Source organism: Pristis pectinata, chromosome 26 (genome assembly GCF_009764475.1).
Source record: "Pristis pectinata isolate sPriPec2 chromosome 26, sPriPec2.1.pri, whole genome shotgun sequence".
Classification (NCBI taxonomy): Eukaryota; Metazoa; Chordata; class Chondrichthyes; order Rhinopristiformes; family Pristidae; genus Pristis; species Pristis pectinata.
Genome location: NC_067430.1, coordinates 22,342,873 through 22,359,901, shown reverse-complemented (window position 1 = coordinate 22,359,901; position 17,029 = coordinate 22,342,873). Strand labels below are relative to the sequence as shown.

General features: G+C 40.3%; 1 protein-coding gene across 1 annotated transcript in view; it reads left to right on the top strand.

Moving 5' to 3' along the window:
* The window catches only part of prdm16 (PR domain containing 16), a 416,607-nt gene that overhangs the window by 396,076 nt on the left and 3,502 nt on the right, over nucleotides 1-17,029 (top strand). The window contains exons 16-17 of the mRNA XM_052039002.1: nucleotides 11,996-12,238; nucleotides 14,448-14,628. Coding sequence (XP_051894962.1) covers nucleotides 11,996-12,238; nucleotides 14,448-14,628 — 424 coding nt within the window. The remainder of the gene's footprint in view (nucleotides 1-11,995; nucleotides 12,239-14,447; nucleotides 14,629-17,029) is intronic.

The window sequence follows — 17,029 nt, the reverse complement described above, 5'->3', positions numbered from 1 at the left end:
CCCCCCATCATCCCCGCCACCATCACCCATTACCGCAATTACTTTTTGTTAGAGCTGACAACCGTACAACTGAAGTGATTTTATCTGGCTCCATGGAGTGGAAGCTGATGACATCCCCGTTGCTCCACAAAGTAATACATAACTGATGTGAGAATATTCCCATATTCATAGAATTTCCTTTTATTTACTGCAGAGCTGTGAGTTTTTGGAAATTTGCAATGAATCCACTGGATGCAGCTTAACAAAAATTTTGCTAGCTACTGAAATTAATTTTTGCATGTAATTTCCCCCCAACTCCCATAGTCACACACTTTTGTCCTCCTTTTGTCTTCCTCCTCTCCTCTGGGAACCATCAAGTAAGAGTGTTGGCAATGTGCCACTTTGTGAGGGGCATCATATCTGGGCCTAATCTTCCCTTGCATGTAGCCTACAGGAGTTGCAAATAAATTGACAGCCCTCTTCTATGGCTCCAGTTATTTTTCTAACTCTCCCTACAGTAATCACTTTTGAGAAAGACCTTACAGAACTTCTCACAGGGAGGATTGGGTGAGATACCAGAAGGTCTTCAATACCTGGGAAAAAGTATGCCAGAGGGAAGAAATAAGAGGGTAAAAAAGACATTCTAAAATAAAAGCAAATTTCTATTCTCAAAACCACTGAACAAAAATGTTGCAATTTCAGCAGTGGGTGTTATCCAGAATTCAGCTTCATATTTCCACCTCGACTGACCTCCAGTGTCTGGAACAAAGTACTACAACAGCAGCAAGTTGTCCCATGCATTGTAATAAGTGAGCAGACTATTTCGGTAGATCATATCATTTCACTGTTTTAAGTACTGAAAGACAATTCTGAACGTAACCATCATTTGAGTTAACATTAATGTTTATTATTGTATAATTAACTAAGGCTTAGATTTAATGAATTAGCACTTATGATTCAGGGCTACATGTGCTGGGAGAGTCTACTGGGAGACTAGTATTAATGACTCACCTCTTCACCCCACATCACTTTACTGGTTGTTCTGATATTGTGACATAAGCACATTATTTATTGAGATCCTAGGTATCCTTCCATTTCACTCTTTATGTACATCTAAGTATTTTCACTCTGCTTTGATCTGATGGAATTGCTGTCATTTAAATCAGCTGGCAATGTATTCAAATGACACATTCCCTCCAAAAAGCAAACTGTTCTGACAGAGTGTGAACATGCTGATGATACAAATGTAGGTAGGTTAGCAAGTTGTAAGGAGGATACAAAGAGTCTACAAAGGGACATAGATAGGTCAAGTGAGGGGCAAGATAGAGAATGATGTGAGAAAATGTGAAGTTATACACTTTGGAAGGAAGCATCAAGAAGCAGATTATTACTTAAACAGAGTGAGACAACCAAATATTAAGGTACAAAGTGATCTGGGAGCTCTGGTACATGAAACACAAAAGGATAACATGAAATTACAGCAAGTAATTAGGAAGGTGAATGAAATGTTGGCCTTCAATACAAGTGGTGCGGAGTATAAAAGTAGAGAAGTTTTGTAACTGCACCTTGAGTACTGCATACAGTTTTGGTCTCCATATTTAAGGAACAAAACATATAATTCTATTGGAGGCAGTGCAGAGAAAGTTAATTGGGTTGATTCCTGGGATGGAGTGTTGACACATGAAGAGAGGTAGAACAGGTTGGTCCTACACATTGAAATGTTGAAGAATGAGAGGTGATCTATTTAAGAATATTCTAAAGGAAATGAATAGGGTTGATGCTGAGAGGGGATACCTGTAACAAGCAAGCATTGTGTCAGAATAAGGAGTAGCTTAAGATGGAAATGAGGAATTTCTTCTCTCATGTGATTGTGAATCATTTGAATTCCCTACCCCAGAAAGCTGAGGAGGTGGAGTCATTATATTTATTCAGCAGAGACTGACAAACTACAAGGAGTCGGGGAGTATGATTGTGTGCAAAACCAAAAATACTACAAGTTAACCTGGGGCCTTCTCTGCCATCTAAGATGTATGCTGCAGAATCCATGTGGCTACTTGAAAAAGAATTTTCCAAGACCCTGCCCAGTATTCTTCCCTTAACCGAATTATCTGAAATAAATTTATATTTTTTTCACCTCCGATTGCACGATCTTACTATTTGTAAAACAGCTGCAGCACTTACCAAAGTTACACTTGAAAATGCTTTAAATTATTACCAAAAATATGACAGGAAGTAACTGAAATATAAGTTTGCTTTCATGTACAGATCTAAAGTGAAGTTAATCTGTAAGAAATTTATTGCAAGTCTCATCTTTTTTTAATCTTAGCCCAAAATGCTGCATAATGGGGTTCGAACTTTGTTAACCCCAATCCCTGAGAAGTTGTTGATGTTCATGCATAGACAGGATTCCAGGTTTGGACCTGTAAGGACACTGCAATACTCAAAGACATATCACTCAACAATTGCGGAATTCCAAGGCAACCAAGTCTATTAACTTCAAGTTAACCATCTACTTTTGAGATGGAATTCCCATTAATTGTGGTAATTGAAAACTGGGCAGTGTCACTCCAGGGCACTTACTTATGGCAAAGCTCAAACTGGGAATGAGAGTCCATGTGTGTGAAAGAGGACAATGTCATCATTCACGTGTGTGATTAGTCCCCCATTTTGTACCAACATTTTACTTTTTATTTAATGACCCACTTATATGCAGTTCTATGCTGAGTAAATGGCCATTTACTTCACTTTAGCATTGAACACTGATGAATATAGTACAACATCGCAGCACAGTGACTACGTCGCTGGACTAGCAATCCAAAGGCCTAGACCAATTATCTTAGCCATTATCAGTAAACATGTCCATAAATCTGTCAAACTGTCATTAAAAATCCAACTGTTTATATATGTCTTTTAGAGAAGGAAAGCTACTTCTCTACCTCCCTGGTTTATTTGTGACTCCAGTCCTCTTAACAGCCCCGGAAATGGCCTACAAGCCACATAGTTGTATAGAATTGGTATGGATGATAAATGTTAGCCTTAATTTAAACAGAAATGTAATTTCAGACTATCATAGTAATGTCTTGATTCATGCTGTGGTACACGGCTAGAATCTCTGAGTTTTATTTAAGTATTGCATGTTAGCTTTGTAAATGATCTATTAGTTTGTAGAACTTGTGAAGTTTACTGCTAAGTTACCCAGCTGAGGAGGGTTATTTTAAGAGTTAAGAACTCTTTCTGTTTGGAGGCAGCTGAATCAGGACCACACTAATTACCTAGCTTTCGCGCCCCCCCCCCCCCCCACCTTTGTCCCCAGACGACAGAGCAAATGACCCTTTTCCTGCTACAAGACAAGGTAGCCTGCTGGACCAGACGCTGGTCCCCTGACACCCAAGCCGCTAACTCAACAGATGAAAGAACAGAGCTTCTTAAAAAAAGAAAATGAAGGAGAATGTTGTTCTATCTGAAATCAGGTCCGACCAACTTTATCCACTGTTTGCTTTTCTTACGGTCTGAAGCAAGACAGCTTTCTGTCAGCACTGTGATTAAATGCCATTCTTGCTCTGCCTCCAAGCCTTTAACAGTCCTTCAGGAGGCTGAAAATAAAGAAAATATGAGAAGAAGAACATCGGATGATGTTTCACTTTGTCAATTGCTAAATAGGGGATAGGCTGGGACAAGCAGGATTTTCTTTTGTGGAATAACGGAAAGTCATAATGGCCTTTTCTCAATGATGCAGGGAAATTCTAATTGGGGCCTAGTCTACAAAAGAGAATGCCTTGAAGGCTTGGTGTGGTTGACCCAGCAGGGAGCAGTGACCTAATACATATATCTCCACAGAAAAAAAATGATTAAAAGACTTAACACAAACACTTGTTGACATGTGTAGACTAATGGACATAGAGCCCTGAAATCTAGTACCAACCTGGGTCGAGGTTTTAATTAAAAGCTTACTTGGCTCAGGAGTTATTTAATCTGGATTGAAATAGAATCGAGTGGTCTGTGCCATAAACTGCACTCCTGTCTATGGAGAAAGTTTTGATGTTTTTTTTCTCTCTGGACCTGTCTTGGGATCAGATTTATTTGTACAAAAAAACTGAATACGTTGCACGTGTGTTGTAAATGGAGCTCTGTTCTCCAACTGCACATCAGTTTCGGTGCTCTCCTTGGGTAGGAGACAGAGATTTCTCCTTCTCCATTCCTTTCCTGCACTGCCCAGCAATATTTGTGCTGAGGAATAATATTGAGCGGTGATGAATGAAGAAGTGTGTGTTTACCCGGGATGTTAGAAAGCCAGTGTTTGTGGTGGCAGGAGGTTAGGGCCAGGTGCTGCTGTGGATTCGGACAAACTAAGATCTAGATAAATGCACACCTTTGTTTTAAGCGCATATCCCTGAGCAAACTTGCATAATTTGGATCTTGCATGGCATGAGCTGAAGTTAGAGTTTGTTTTAACCGCAGTTTGGGAATTGGTTTATTTATCGTGGGTTTTTAGGTCACGCTCCTTCGATATCCCTCGCCAGGCTTGCAGTGGACCGCACTTCCATCTTGTGGAGCGTGCATTTTTGAAAAGTATGCAATTTGCCGCACCAGGCAGTCTCTGACAGATGTAGTGGCTGGAGTCCAATGGCAACTGGGTGCTAAGCAGGTTTTACATGCACCCATCTCCATGGTCAGGCTACAGTACTCTGGAGGATCAGTGCAGCTGAAGTATCCAAAGAGGGGCTTGACCCCAGAAGCCTCTGACTCGGGGTAAGAGTACTGCTGACTAAATTACAGCTGCTACAAGAGATGCAATACTCAAGTGCGGTGTTTGCAATGAGTTACTTTCATAATCCACCTATAATTAGTAACAAGATTCCCGTTTCCTCTGCTAGGATCCGGGTCTTGAATATCGTACGGGAGAAAGAAACAAAGAAAATTTTGCATGCTCAAAGTCTGCTTCCTCAAACATCACGGCACAACTAGCTTGTTATGGCTCAGATCCATAGAAGTTGGCACATTTTCTACTCTCAATACCTTCAAACTAAAATTACAAAAATTGCTAAACTGGAGTTTTGATAACTGGCCTACACCAATCAGGCTGACAAGCTGTTGTTGCTGTGGAGTTTTTACCATTTTGAGAAATGCCTAGAAATTATCGGTAAAAAAACATGCATAATAAGGGATAATTTCGAAGACCAATAATGGTTAAAAAATGCCCAACAACCTGGTATGTTGGCTGTTTTTCAGACATGTATATGACTGACTAAAACAGGCATTAGGCCCATTCTACATGTTAATAGTGGCCCAAAATCCATTTTAAGAGCTCTCTGGAATATTTTGCTGAACTGTTCAGCTTTTGTGAAGATAGATACGGCCAAACCACTAGTCACTACTAAAAGGTTAAGTACATTTTTGTTTAAATCTTGGCATGGATGGAGGAGAACTGGGTATGGCCCTCTCAACTCTACAAGATTCTGAAGGACCACTGCTGACAGCTATTTTCCTGTGGGCCTGCCCCTTTCCTTCTTCATGGCATTTGCCTGAGGCCTAAAGTTTGCTCTTGTAATGGGGGAAGTTGTCTGCTGAGGTCCAATCACTTTCCAGGTTATTTAGGTGAGAATTGAGGCCTCAAGTTGCCTGGGTTGGGTGCATCAGCACCTTTGAGCTCTGAAATTAAGCATTGAGAAATTTTTACCCTTTGGGTGTTGCTCTGGAGCCTGGACTTTATGATATGTCAGCGAGAGCCTTACTTTGTCAATTACAACTTCTCACTGCTGATCACTTATTGTTCTGCAGTGGTCACCTCAAGATGGGGAGCTTGGCTACTGTCATACTGTCATATAGCGTGGAAATAGGCCATTTGGCCCACCAAGTCCATGCTGACCATCAAGACCCATTTACACTCATCCCATTTTATTCTCCTCACTCTCCCATCAACTCCCTCAGATTCTAAGCCCCACCCACATACTTAGGGTAATTTACGATGGACAATTAACCTACCAAACAGCACAGTTTTGGGATGTGGGAGGAAACTGAAGCACCTGGATGAAACCACATGGTCACAGGGAGAATTTGCTAACACCACACAGACAGCACCAGAGGTCAGGATCAAACCCAGGTCACTGGAGCTGTGAGGCAGCAGCTCGACTCGCTGCACTGCTGTGCTGCAAGAAGATGGCAAAGTTGAGAGTTGCCTCAATTACTTGTACTTAGCCATCCTTTGATGCTTTGTGGTGTGATTGTGCATTGGATAACTCAAAACATGGCCCCAGAAGGTATTCTAGCTCTTGGGTGTTGACTGCTGAGGAAGGAAACCAGCAATGTTGGAAGGGTTCTGCCTGTATCAGATTATATGATTGTTAGCCAACCTTCAGGGTCCTCGCTGAGAAAGCTTCTGCTATTGCTGGTCAAAGCATTTTAACTAGGTAGAGGGGTGCCAACTGTGAATAAAGGCCTACTCATAAATCCCTGAACTCTGCAGGGATTTGGGGGAGTAGTGGGAAAGAGCAATGAGTCAAAATCTTAGAGTGGCTTTTGCCAGTCGATACAATCCAAATAAAGAAACTCCTGCCTTGTCTAACCACTCATCTGGAGTATGTATTAAGCTGCTGTCACTTCTAACTAAAATATGCTTTTTTTTACTCTTAATTAGTCTTTCATCTGGGATGTAACCCTGCTCCTTAAACTGGGCACAATAGTTAAAGAAAAAATCACTCAAGTGAAAGATACATTAGTCCTCCAAGCACAAACTACTTGTGGTTTGAGTGAATTTTTTGTTTGTTCAGCAGGGTTAGAGAGGGATCCGGCCACATCCCAATGAAGTAGGCGAGTGAAAAGCTGACCCATGAAAAGAGCTTAAAGCAGCTTGAAACACTGCTTTCTGTGAGCTTTCTTGCTGTAACCCAATGGTAGTTTGGTCGTTAATCTAATTGTCTATTCATTGCTCCTTCATTCTAATACAACAATAGTTCAATAATAAGAGTTCAATAATAGTTCAATCACTAGTTTATCTAGTTTATTCTACCTTTGTGCTCACTCTAACCCAAAAATAGTTTGATCACCAGTCTATTACTCCTTTTTACCCCTCTTTCCCTTTAATTCAATGATAGTTCAGTAATCAGCACATTTAACAATTTATTGCTCCCGATATCTGATTTAACAACAACCTCACTGAAGGCTGTTTACTTCTATAACTTTCTTCTTAGAGTAAGAGTGAGACTGGCAAGGTCAGCGTTTATTGCCCTTTCCTGGTGATTGTGAGAAGATAGTTGTGGGCCTTCTCCTCTGCTGCGGGTCCTGTGGTGAAGGTAGTCCCACAACGATATTGTGATGGGACTTGCAGGATTTTGACCCACATCAATGAAGAAACAGCAAAATATGTCCAGATGATATAACTAGTAAGGGACACTGGAAATGTATTCCAATACACCTTCTATTTTTATCCTTGAAGGTGGTGGAGGTTGTAGGTTTGAGAGTTATTGGCAAAGTAGCCTTGGGACATTAACCATCCTGATTTGGATGTTGCCGTTCCTTCATCATCAGTGGAGCTAACAGCATTGTGGAAGTGCCATCTCCACAGTGGTTCAAGAAGCCAGCTCACCACCACCTTATCAAGGACAATTAGGGATAGGCCAGTGCCCTAAACTAAAAGACACTCCATTGCATCCTCCTGATGGTACATGCTGCAGCTATAGAGCACAAATGGTGAGAGGGAGTGAATATTTCATCATTAACTTGCCATATTGCCTCTTTATAATGTAATCAGCAGTAGTGGGTGAGCTGCTGATGAAACGAACTATTTAATATTGACCATTATCAAGTTTGCTGCAGTAATATGTCCTACGCTCGCCACATCAAACTTAGTAAACATGCTGAAAAAATGTATCTAACATCAAGCCCAAAGTGATCGAGTTCAATGTAGATTTTGAAAGGGAGAAATGCAAAACAGTTACAGCTATGCAGCTTTGAGATAAAGGTAACACTGATTTCCATGTAGTGGGGCAGAAGCTGCCTGTGATAAACTGGGCAAATCTGTTAAAGGGAAAAATAATAGTCCAGTCGCAACTGTACCCATCCAGGCATGTGGAGAACATTAATTCAAACTTTGTAGGCAGTGGTGAAGCAGCATTTTTCAGCAGATGAATGTTTTGTCCAGCACAATACAGGCGGCTATGTAGACTGGGAAAGGCACAGGCATGAGTCCTGTCTGATACATGTGCAGCATACCAAGTGGCCTCAGGCTAGGAAGGCATATAATCAACTAGGGTTTCCACACCTGATCGTTGAATTGGATTTGACGGTGATGTCACTCCATATCTAGAAAGCTTTCTAAGAGTCAAATATCCATGCTTAGAGCTAAAGTGGTTTGAATAGGGGACTTTCAACTTTCATACTTATTGGGACAAGTAGTGAATAACTTGTGTGAGAAGATTGGTAAATTTTGTGTTTTTGGGATGGTTCTCTGCACCAATATTCTGCAAGGGGGAGGCTGTATTACATTTAATGATGAGTAATGAGCTGGGTTCCATTACCATCCTAACAATATGTGAGCATTGGTCTGATGGCAATTGTAATAGGATCAAGTTTAAAATGTTTGAAAAAGAAAAATGGAAAGCAACAACTAAAACTCCGGGTATAGAAATGGCTTCCTTCTGTCCTATAAGACAGACTGTCCATGGGCTGTGTACAAAAAAAATGATTTAGTGATTCAGGACCAGTTTTTACTCCAAGGACATAACGGCTGTACATGTCATCAAAAATAAAAACAGCTGTGTATGACTATGAGTTAAGGGACAACATAAAATTAAAGGCAAGCATATAAAAAAGGATAGATCACAGTGACTGAGGAAGCTACAAAAAACATCAATTGTAAAAAAGGACAGAAAAAGTTACAAAAAGTGAGTATGAAAAAATTGCTATAAAACATCCAAAGGAACACAGAATATTTTAGTATTATTAGTAAATTCAGGTGGAACATGGGATCTCTTGAAAATTGATAATGGTGCTTTTGTAAATGTATTTAAGAAAATGGTGAACATGTCGCACAATTCCTTTGTGGCAGCATTTATAAGGTTAGCTTGCCAAATGTTCCAAGGAAACAAATGACAAGGATGAGCACTTACCAAAATGAATATATGCTAAATAATAGTAATAATAATGGCATTAAAGAGTGACAAATGCCCAGCACCAGATAGTTTCCAGCAGAGGATTTTAAAAGAAATCAGAATAAATATTACACATGATCTACTTGTAATTTTCCAAAGTCTCTTGATTCTGGAACCAGTCCTTTAGATCAGAAGATTGAGCATGACCCTCCCTTCCTTAATCAAGGCAAGACAGAGAAACCAGGAAGTTAGAGACCTTTTATCAGAGAATTATTAGAATCTATAATTAAGGATAGAGTGAGTGAGCATTTACCAAATGTTCAGCTGTTTAGAGAAAATCAACACATTTTTGTAAAAGGCAGATCATGTCTGACAAATCTAACTGAATTTTTTTTAAAGAGGCACCTGATAATGTGTCTGGATATTATTTATATGGACTTCAACAGGCATTTGATAAACTATCTCATAAGCTGAAGTTTAAAGTCATGAAGGCAAATTATTGATGTGGTTGGAAAATTTTCTAAGCTGTGGCAGAGTTAGGATACTTACCACATCTTATAGATCCTGCAGTAAGTGGTGTCCTGTGAGGATCTTTATTGGCACTACAATTAGTCACCATATTTATAAATGAGTTACATGATGGGAAGGAAAGCCAAATATCCCATTTCAGTTATGATAGAAACCCAAACGGCATTTGTCATCGTCTGCAATATTGACAAAAACATTAAGTTACAAAGAGACAATAGGCTAATTAAATGGTTAAAACTGAGATGAATGGATTTCAATGAAGGTATATGTGAGGTGGTTCAACTTGGACCTAAAAGGGATAGAACATAGTTCATTATATCTGGTGAAAATTTAGAATCAGTGAAATTTTAACAAAACTTGGAAAGCATGTACACAGATGATTAAAATGTCATTGACCAGGTGGGAAAATAATGAAAAGGCTAATACATGTAAGAAGACAGAGGTACAAATGGGTAGCCGTTATGGTACACCTGTACAAAGCCCTCATTCGACCACACCTGGAGTTCTGGGTATCTCTCCTTAGAAAAGATGCATTGGTTTTGTGGGGAGTGCAGTGAAGGTGTACAAGAATGATATGAGGACTCCATGGGAAAAGTTATAGAGAGATTATTTAATCTGGGGTTGATTTTCCTGGAATTAAGAAGGTTAAGGGATGATTTGATAAAATCTTCAAGATATTAAGGGGAATTGATATGTTAGATAGAGAGAAATAATTTCACTGGGTAAGCAGCTAATTTATACCCAAAAGGGAATAACAGTTTGGGGCCTAGAAATTCTGTCATACAGCACATTTATGGGCTCCATGATGTATGCTCAATCATAATAAATATCAGTAAGGAGCATCAGAGATTTACTGCAAGATCCATAGAGGACATGATTTTGGTTTCGGGTCCTCTGTGAGGCTAATGCACTAATGCAAAGGCACCAGGAGATGCAAATTGGCATCCACTGGCAGGCCATTCAGGCAAAAGAGAAAGCATTTAAGCATACAAGGTATGCAAGGTCAGATCCATAGCACACTATGCCAAGAGTCACATGTGCTATGAAACACTGTAGTAGTGGAAAAAGCCTTCATTGAGCCACAGTGCACTCTCTTTTCAGGCACCAGTGTTCTAGGACTGGAACTCTCCTTCACAAATGGCAATAGATGACAAGTTAATTTTAAATGTCAAGCTGATAGATTTTTGCTAACCAAAGTAACAGGATTATAATCCAAAAAAGGATATCTGGAATTAAGTCACAGATCAGCCATAACCTAATTGAATGGTGGTAGAGGCTTGAGAGGGTAAATGACTTAGTACTGTTCCTTTGTTAATTACAAGGTAGCCACTTGGGTGAGGTATGAGAAGGTTTTTACCATCTAATGTGATGCAGCACCCTGAGGTTTGAAGGCGGAGAAAGGGAGCAAAAGGAAGAGGCTAGTATTTAGCCCATGATACTTTGTGTCACGACATTCGACAAGTTTCATGCTTCTTTCTGTTTATTTTTGGTGAATTTTGTGTTTAACAGAAAGAAGGAAGTTTGTACTGGGGAAATAAATGTTTTCCTGTTTCAAAGAGCTAATGTAAGTGTCATGTAGTCCCTTCCCAAGAACGGCAGAGCAATCAAGAGGAGGAAGCTGTTTACTATGCCCAACACAAAGCCTTGCACTTGTTGCTGCGACAGTAGATTCATTTTCCGCTCAGGTGGCCTCCCTAACTGACACTGACATCAGCGCCAACCAATGCTCTGCACAAAAGCAAAATATTGCAGATGTTTGAAACATAAAATAAAAGGGGAAAATATTGGGATCACTCAGAAGGCCAGACAGCGTCTATAGAAAGAGAAACAAAATTGACATACAAGGTAAACTTTTGTCAGAACCGGAACAGGTTGGCCAAGCAGCAGAAGTACGGAAAAGGGGGAGAGTAGAAGAACAAAGAGGAAGGCCGGTGATCAGATGGAAGGAGTGTTTAGGTCATGAGAGGGCTCATGATGCAAATTAAAAAGGGGGTGCTAAAGAGAAAAGTAAACCAGAGACGGTTTAAGTGCAACCAGCAGCACCATTTCCAGCAGCTACAGGATGAGTTGTGTGTTGTTTACTAATAGTTAACTGAGAACATGAGATGGAACTGTTTGAACCACCAGGGGGAGACAATCTTCACCTTGGTGATTCAGACTTGGCTACATTCTAGTGCAGAGATTTCAGAAGTTATAAAGGTTGCTGTGTTAACCTTTTAAATGCCCCAATTCTCTTCTGAACCAGAATGAAACAAATTTTGTTGACTTTTCCAGTTTTTGCCACATGTAGTGATGCTGTTATACACTGAGCATGTAATAAATTATGGAATTAGGATGAATCCATCAACTACTTTAATGAACACCCAATCCTCTTACCATTTGTTGTTATCTCCCTGCTTCAGGCATGAGGTGCAAAGTGGTCACCAGCAGGCAGGTCACCCATTGACCAATCAGAAAACAGAAGAGGCTGATGATGAGGATGAAGAGGAGGAGCTTGAGGAAGAAGATGAAGAGGAGGATGAGAGCATGACAGAAAAATCCCAGGATGACCCAGTTTCGCCGAAGATTGATCCCAGAGCTTCATTCAGAGAAAGTGAAGAGGAGCGCCCTGCCCCACTCACCTTGGGGTATGAGCAGACTCACAGGTTTGTATAATCCATAAATGTCTTCACACATTCTTCTTCATGTTCTCATGCCAAAAGCATGCTGCCCATCCCCAAGAATGGTTGGTTTAACAAGTATGGATTGAGAAGATCCACAAGGTGATGGGGTCATCACATAGTGTGCTGGTTCCATTTTCTTAAGAATCATACTTGAATTAAATTAGGCAGTTTCATACCACTTTGTTTTGTAAACTTAATAAAATGGTACAGATTGCTACTACCCCATTCACACAGCCATTTGAAGTAATGTATCATTCAAAGGGATAGTAGAGGAGGCTTTTAAGTCACTGTCATATCCCTCCATGAGCACTGATATTTATTTCTAGTATGCTAAATTTCATTGGTGAGGCACATGCCACCTAACAGGGTAACATCAGCAATAAACATGAAACGTTTTTGGAGATGTGAAGTGCACTTGTGACTAAGTCAAATCCCGAGTGATATCACATACTGAATCTAAATCTAGTCAAAACCAAATCCTCCCTTTTACTGACCTGGGCTCCCCAAAATTAGGACATGTCTTTGGAGAGTAACGTGGGGTGCGGGGTTATGGTTCCTCTGCTTTTGACTTGTGCTGTTACTGATAAGAGCACCTGATGCTGGCAGAGGATGATAAAAGTATGCCCAACCTTAATACTGTTTCCCTCAGTGTGTTTGTGTGTGTGTGTCTGCATGTGTGTGTGGCTATACATACAAAGAAACTCTTTCACACAACACACACACCTGCATATACTTACTTCCACACACTCAAACACAGAAACATACACAATTACTGGGCACACACTTTCACACACACAGACACTCCAGTCACACACACACTTTCATTCAAACCTACATACACACAAAGAAACACACATACACACACCAGTCTTTCCCTCTCTCACAGAGGCACTCACAGAAACAGACACACAAACATGGGGAGAAGTGTCATAATACAAATAAACAGAAGGATACTGTATTTCAGAAGTTATTGCAGATTTCATTCTACGCACAACAAAAGGGTGACATATATTAGCTAAATTAGAATCTGCAGACTGTTTGTATACTCTGTGGATTCTATTTTATACCATCAAGCCTACAGATTTAAATTGGCCTGTCACAACTATGTCTTTAAGATTAAGTACCAAGAGTGGCATCAGGGGGATTCTGTACTCTAGGGTGACGGGAGACTGATGCAATCACAATTGGCTCTGCAATTTGTTGCCAATTGTGCTGAAACTAGGCTTTGAATTCTGAAGCATTTCATTCAGGTAATTGTCTATGCAGAATTGGATTAAATCAAACAGGCTTCCTTGCTGTATAAGATATACAAAACATTATTTTTGTTATATTGCCATTTTCCATCTGAAATGTATAGCCACTGTTCAGTATGTGAGCTGTCATTTATTGGATTAATATTTTTGAGTTGGTGGGGGAAGGATCCAGTCTAATGTACGCCCTCTTTCATTGTCAAGCACAAAACCTCAATGCATCCAAATACCCATTTATAGATACGCAATCAAATCACAATCACCCCCATTATGTAAAAAGCCAAGGAGTCCAGTCACATTCATTCAATAAAGAGCCAATTAACTTTCAGTCACTTATACTACAAGTTTACACCACAGTTAGCCCAATTAAGCAGAAACCTAATGGGCTCTATCATTCCCTATGCAGAAGGCCCAATCTGCAGACCTACTCAACTCAAATACTTGTCAAATAATTGTTGAAACAAAGTCCTACGATTTAACACTAAAACTCCCAAGTCCTTCTATGTATTTTTTTCATCAATGCTCACCACTTCATTCTAGCGGAAGTGCTGTGTTCTGCAACTCAGCCCCCGTTATTGAAAGCCTTGTGTAGGCCACATGAAGACTGCTGTTAATAGAAACAAATAGACTCATGGGACTGGGCCCTAGATATAATGTTTTGTGTAATCTTTAAGAGTTTAAATGAACCAACCTCAGTAAAGAGCCTCCTTTTGATATTGTATTCACCTACATGCCTCATCTCCATCCCATTGTGCTTGGCTAACACCACTCACCCACCCCTCCTCTCATCTCTCTGCTGTGGATGTGGTTTGTGCTGTGCAGCCCTTGCATGTGCATGCAAAGATTGAGCCATCAGGACAGACTCTGATTGGCTGAGTTATGCAAGGTCAGATGGGCTAACATGGGGTCACCTTCCCTCCTCCCCCTGATCATTGGCACAGGTGTATTGCTGAGGATGAAGTTGGGCTGCTGGCCTTGGACCAGATAGCGAATTTCACAAAAGGGCTGGACCTGCGTAAAGCAGCAGAGGAGCAGTACAAGGTGAAAGAGGCTACAGTGTTTAATTCCACCTTAGACTCCGAAGCAATAAAAGAGACACTGTACAGGCAGGCTAAAACTCAGGTATGGTACTCTTCACCAGAAGCACACTCTTGTTGATGAGTGACATTGTTAAATATGTTTATTCCATAACCCTTAGTCTTGACAGTAAAAGGGCACTCATAGAGTGAAAACAATTTTTTTCCCTGATGGAGCAATATGAAATAGATTAATTGTGTGTTATGACATACTTTGTGACAGAGCAGTGTGACAGACACCCTGACAAAGCAGTACGATCTACACTATGAAGGATCGTTATAATGTATACTGTGGTGCAGCAGTATGATACACTCTATGAAAAAGCAGTACGACTTATATTATGATAGAACAGGACAACACACACTGTGACAGAGCAGTGCAACATAGTCCCTGACAAAATAGTCCACGTACACTGTAAAGAATCAGTGCAACATATGATGTGATGAAACAATAAGATGTACCCTGATGGAGCAGTATTACATACATCATGATAGAGCTGTACAATGTATACTGTGACAAAGAATTATGATGTACACTACTAGAACAGAGTGACATGCATTGTGTCACATAAGTACAATGTGCATTGATGGAGCTGTATGACATATGGCAGAAGAGTGTGATGTATATGCTCGCACAACATGACACAGATGTAGTATGACATATACTGTGACAGAGCACTGGGAAGGATGATTGTGATTTACATTGGAGGAAGACTATATACTGTGACAGAGTAAGGACTCTGTGACAAGGCAGCTGGAACTACACTGTGATGAAGCAGTATGATGTATAGAGTAACAGAGCAGTGCATGATACCTTGTGACCTAGCAGGTACACTTGATTGACTTATTCATGGGAAGTCGACATTCCTGATAATCCAGCATTTATTGTTCATCCTAATTGACCTCAACTAAAGCAGCAGTTGAAGAGGCAACCACATTAGTTGGTCTGGAGTCACATATGGGCCAGTATAGGTAAGAACAGCAGGTTTCTTCCTTTAAAAGACATCAGTGAACCAGTTAGGTTTTTATAACAAATCTGTGGTTTCATGGTCACTATTTCTTTTAAATGCCCTTGAATTGATTACAGGTTTAAGTCACCCCACTACCACTATGGGATTGAAATCTGTGCTTGTTGATCAATGGACTAGAAGTCTGACTGCTAGTTCATTAACTTAACCACTATTGTGCTGCCAATGTATTCTGTGATAGAGCAGGTATACATTGATGGAGCAGTACAAATGTACACTGTGAAGGAGCAGTAGAATGTACACTGTGACACAGAAGTATACTGTCACAGAGCTGATGTGCTCAGTATGATGTACACTGTGATGGAGCAGAATGATGTTCAGTGTGACAGGGCAGGAAGATATTCACTATGATCCAACAGGTGGACTGTAATAGAGCAGAATTATGTTATGGAATACTCTAGAATACACTGAGACCAAACAATATTTTATACACTGTCACCACAGTATGACCTACATAGTGATGGAGAAGTAGGACATAAACTGTGACATAACAGCAAGATGGATAAACATGATAGATGCTGTGATGGAGGAGTAAAATGTATTTGGTGTATGAGCAATAGGACTTGCACTGTCATGAAGAAATATGACATACACAGCAACAGATGTACAGAGGAGTAAATGTACACTGTGCCAGAGCACATGTACAGTATTAAAGAGAAGTGTGATGTACACAATGAAAAGCAGTATGATATTCACTGTTACTGAGTACAGTGTAGACTGTGAAGCAGGAGCACCCTGTAGCTCAAGGAAAAGTAATCAGAGAAGGAATGGGTGACCACCAGGCAAAGGAAGGGAGGCAGGTGGATGATAAGAGAAACTTCAGAGTGCATGTCACTGCAAAACCATTTTTGTGTGTTGGAAAATGGTGGGGTTGAATTTAATAGAAATTTCAAAACATGTTATCATTAAAAATGAGCGATTAGATGTTTTAGCAGACTTTAAAATGGATAAATCCTCAGGGGCTGATGAGATGGGAAGCAAGGAAGGAGATTTCTGGAGCCTAGACGAAGATTTTTTAAATTTGCGCTGGCCACAGGTGAGGTCAGCACAGCAAAAGTTTTACCTTTGTTTAAGATGGGCAGCAGAGAGAAGCCAGGTAATTACAGGTCTATAAATTTGACATCAGTGGAATGGAAGTTATTGGAATAAATTCTGAGGGACAGGATTAATCTACACTTGGAAAGGCAGGGATCAATCAAAAAGAGATCCTGTCTGACCAATTTCTGGAAGAAGTAATGTATTGATGAGGACGGTGTCCAGGTTCCATATGGGAGACTGGTGCAAAAGGTTGGAGTCCATGGAATCCAAAACAAATTGGCAGATTGAATACAGAATTGTCTTGGCAGAAGGAGGCAGAGGGTGATGGTGAAGGGTTATTTTTGTGACTGAAGTCTGTAACCAGTGGTGTACCACAGGGAT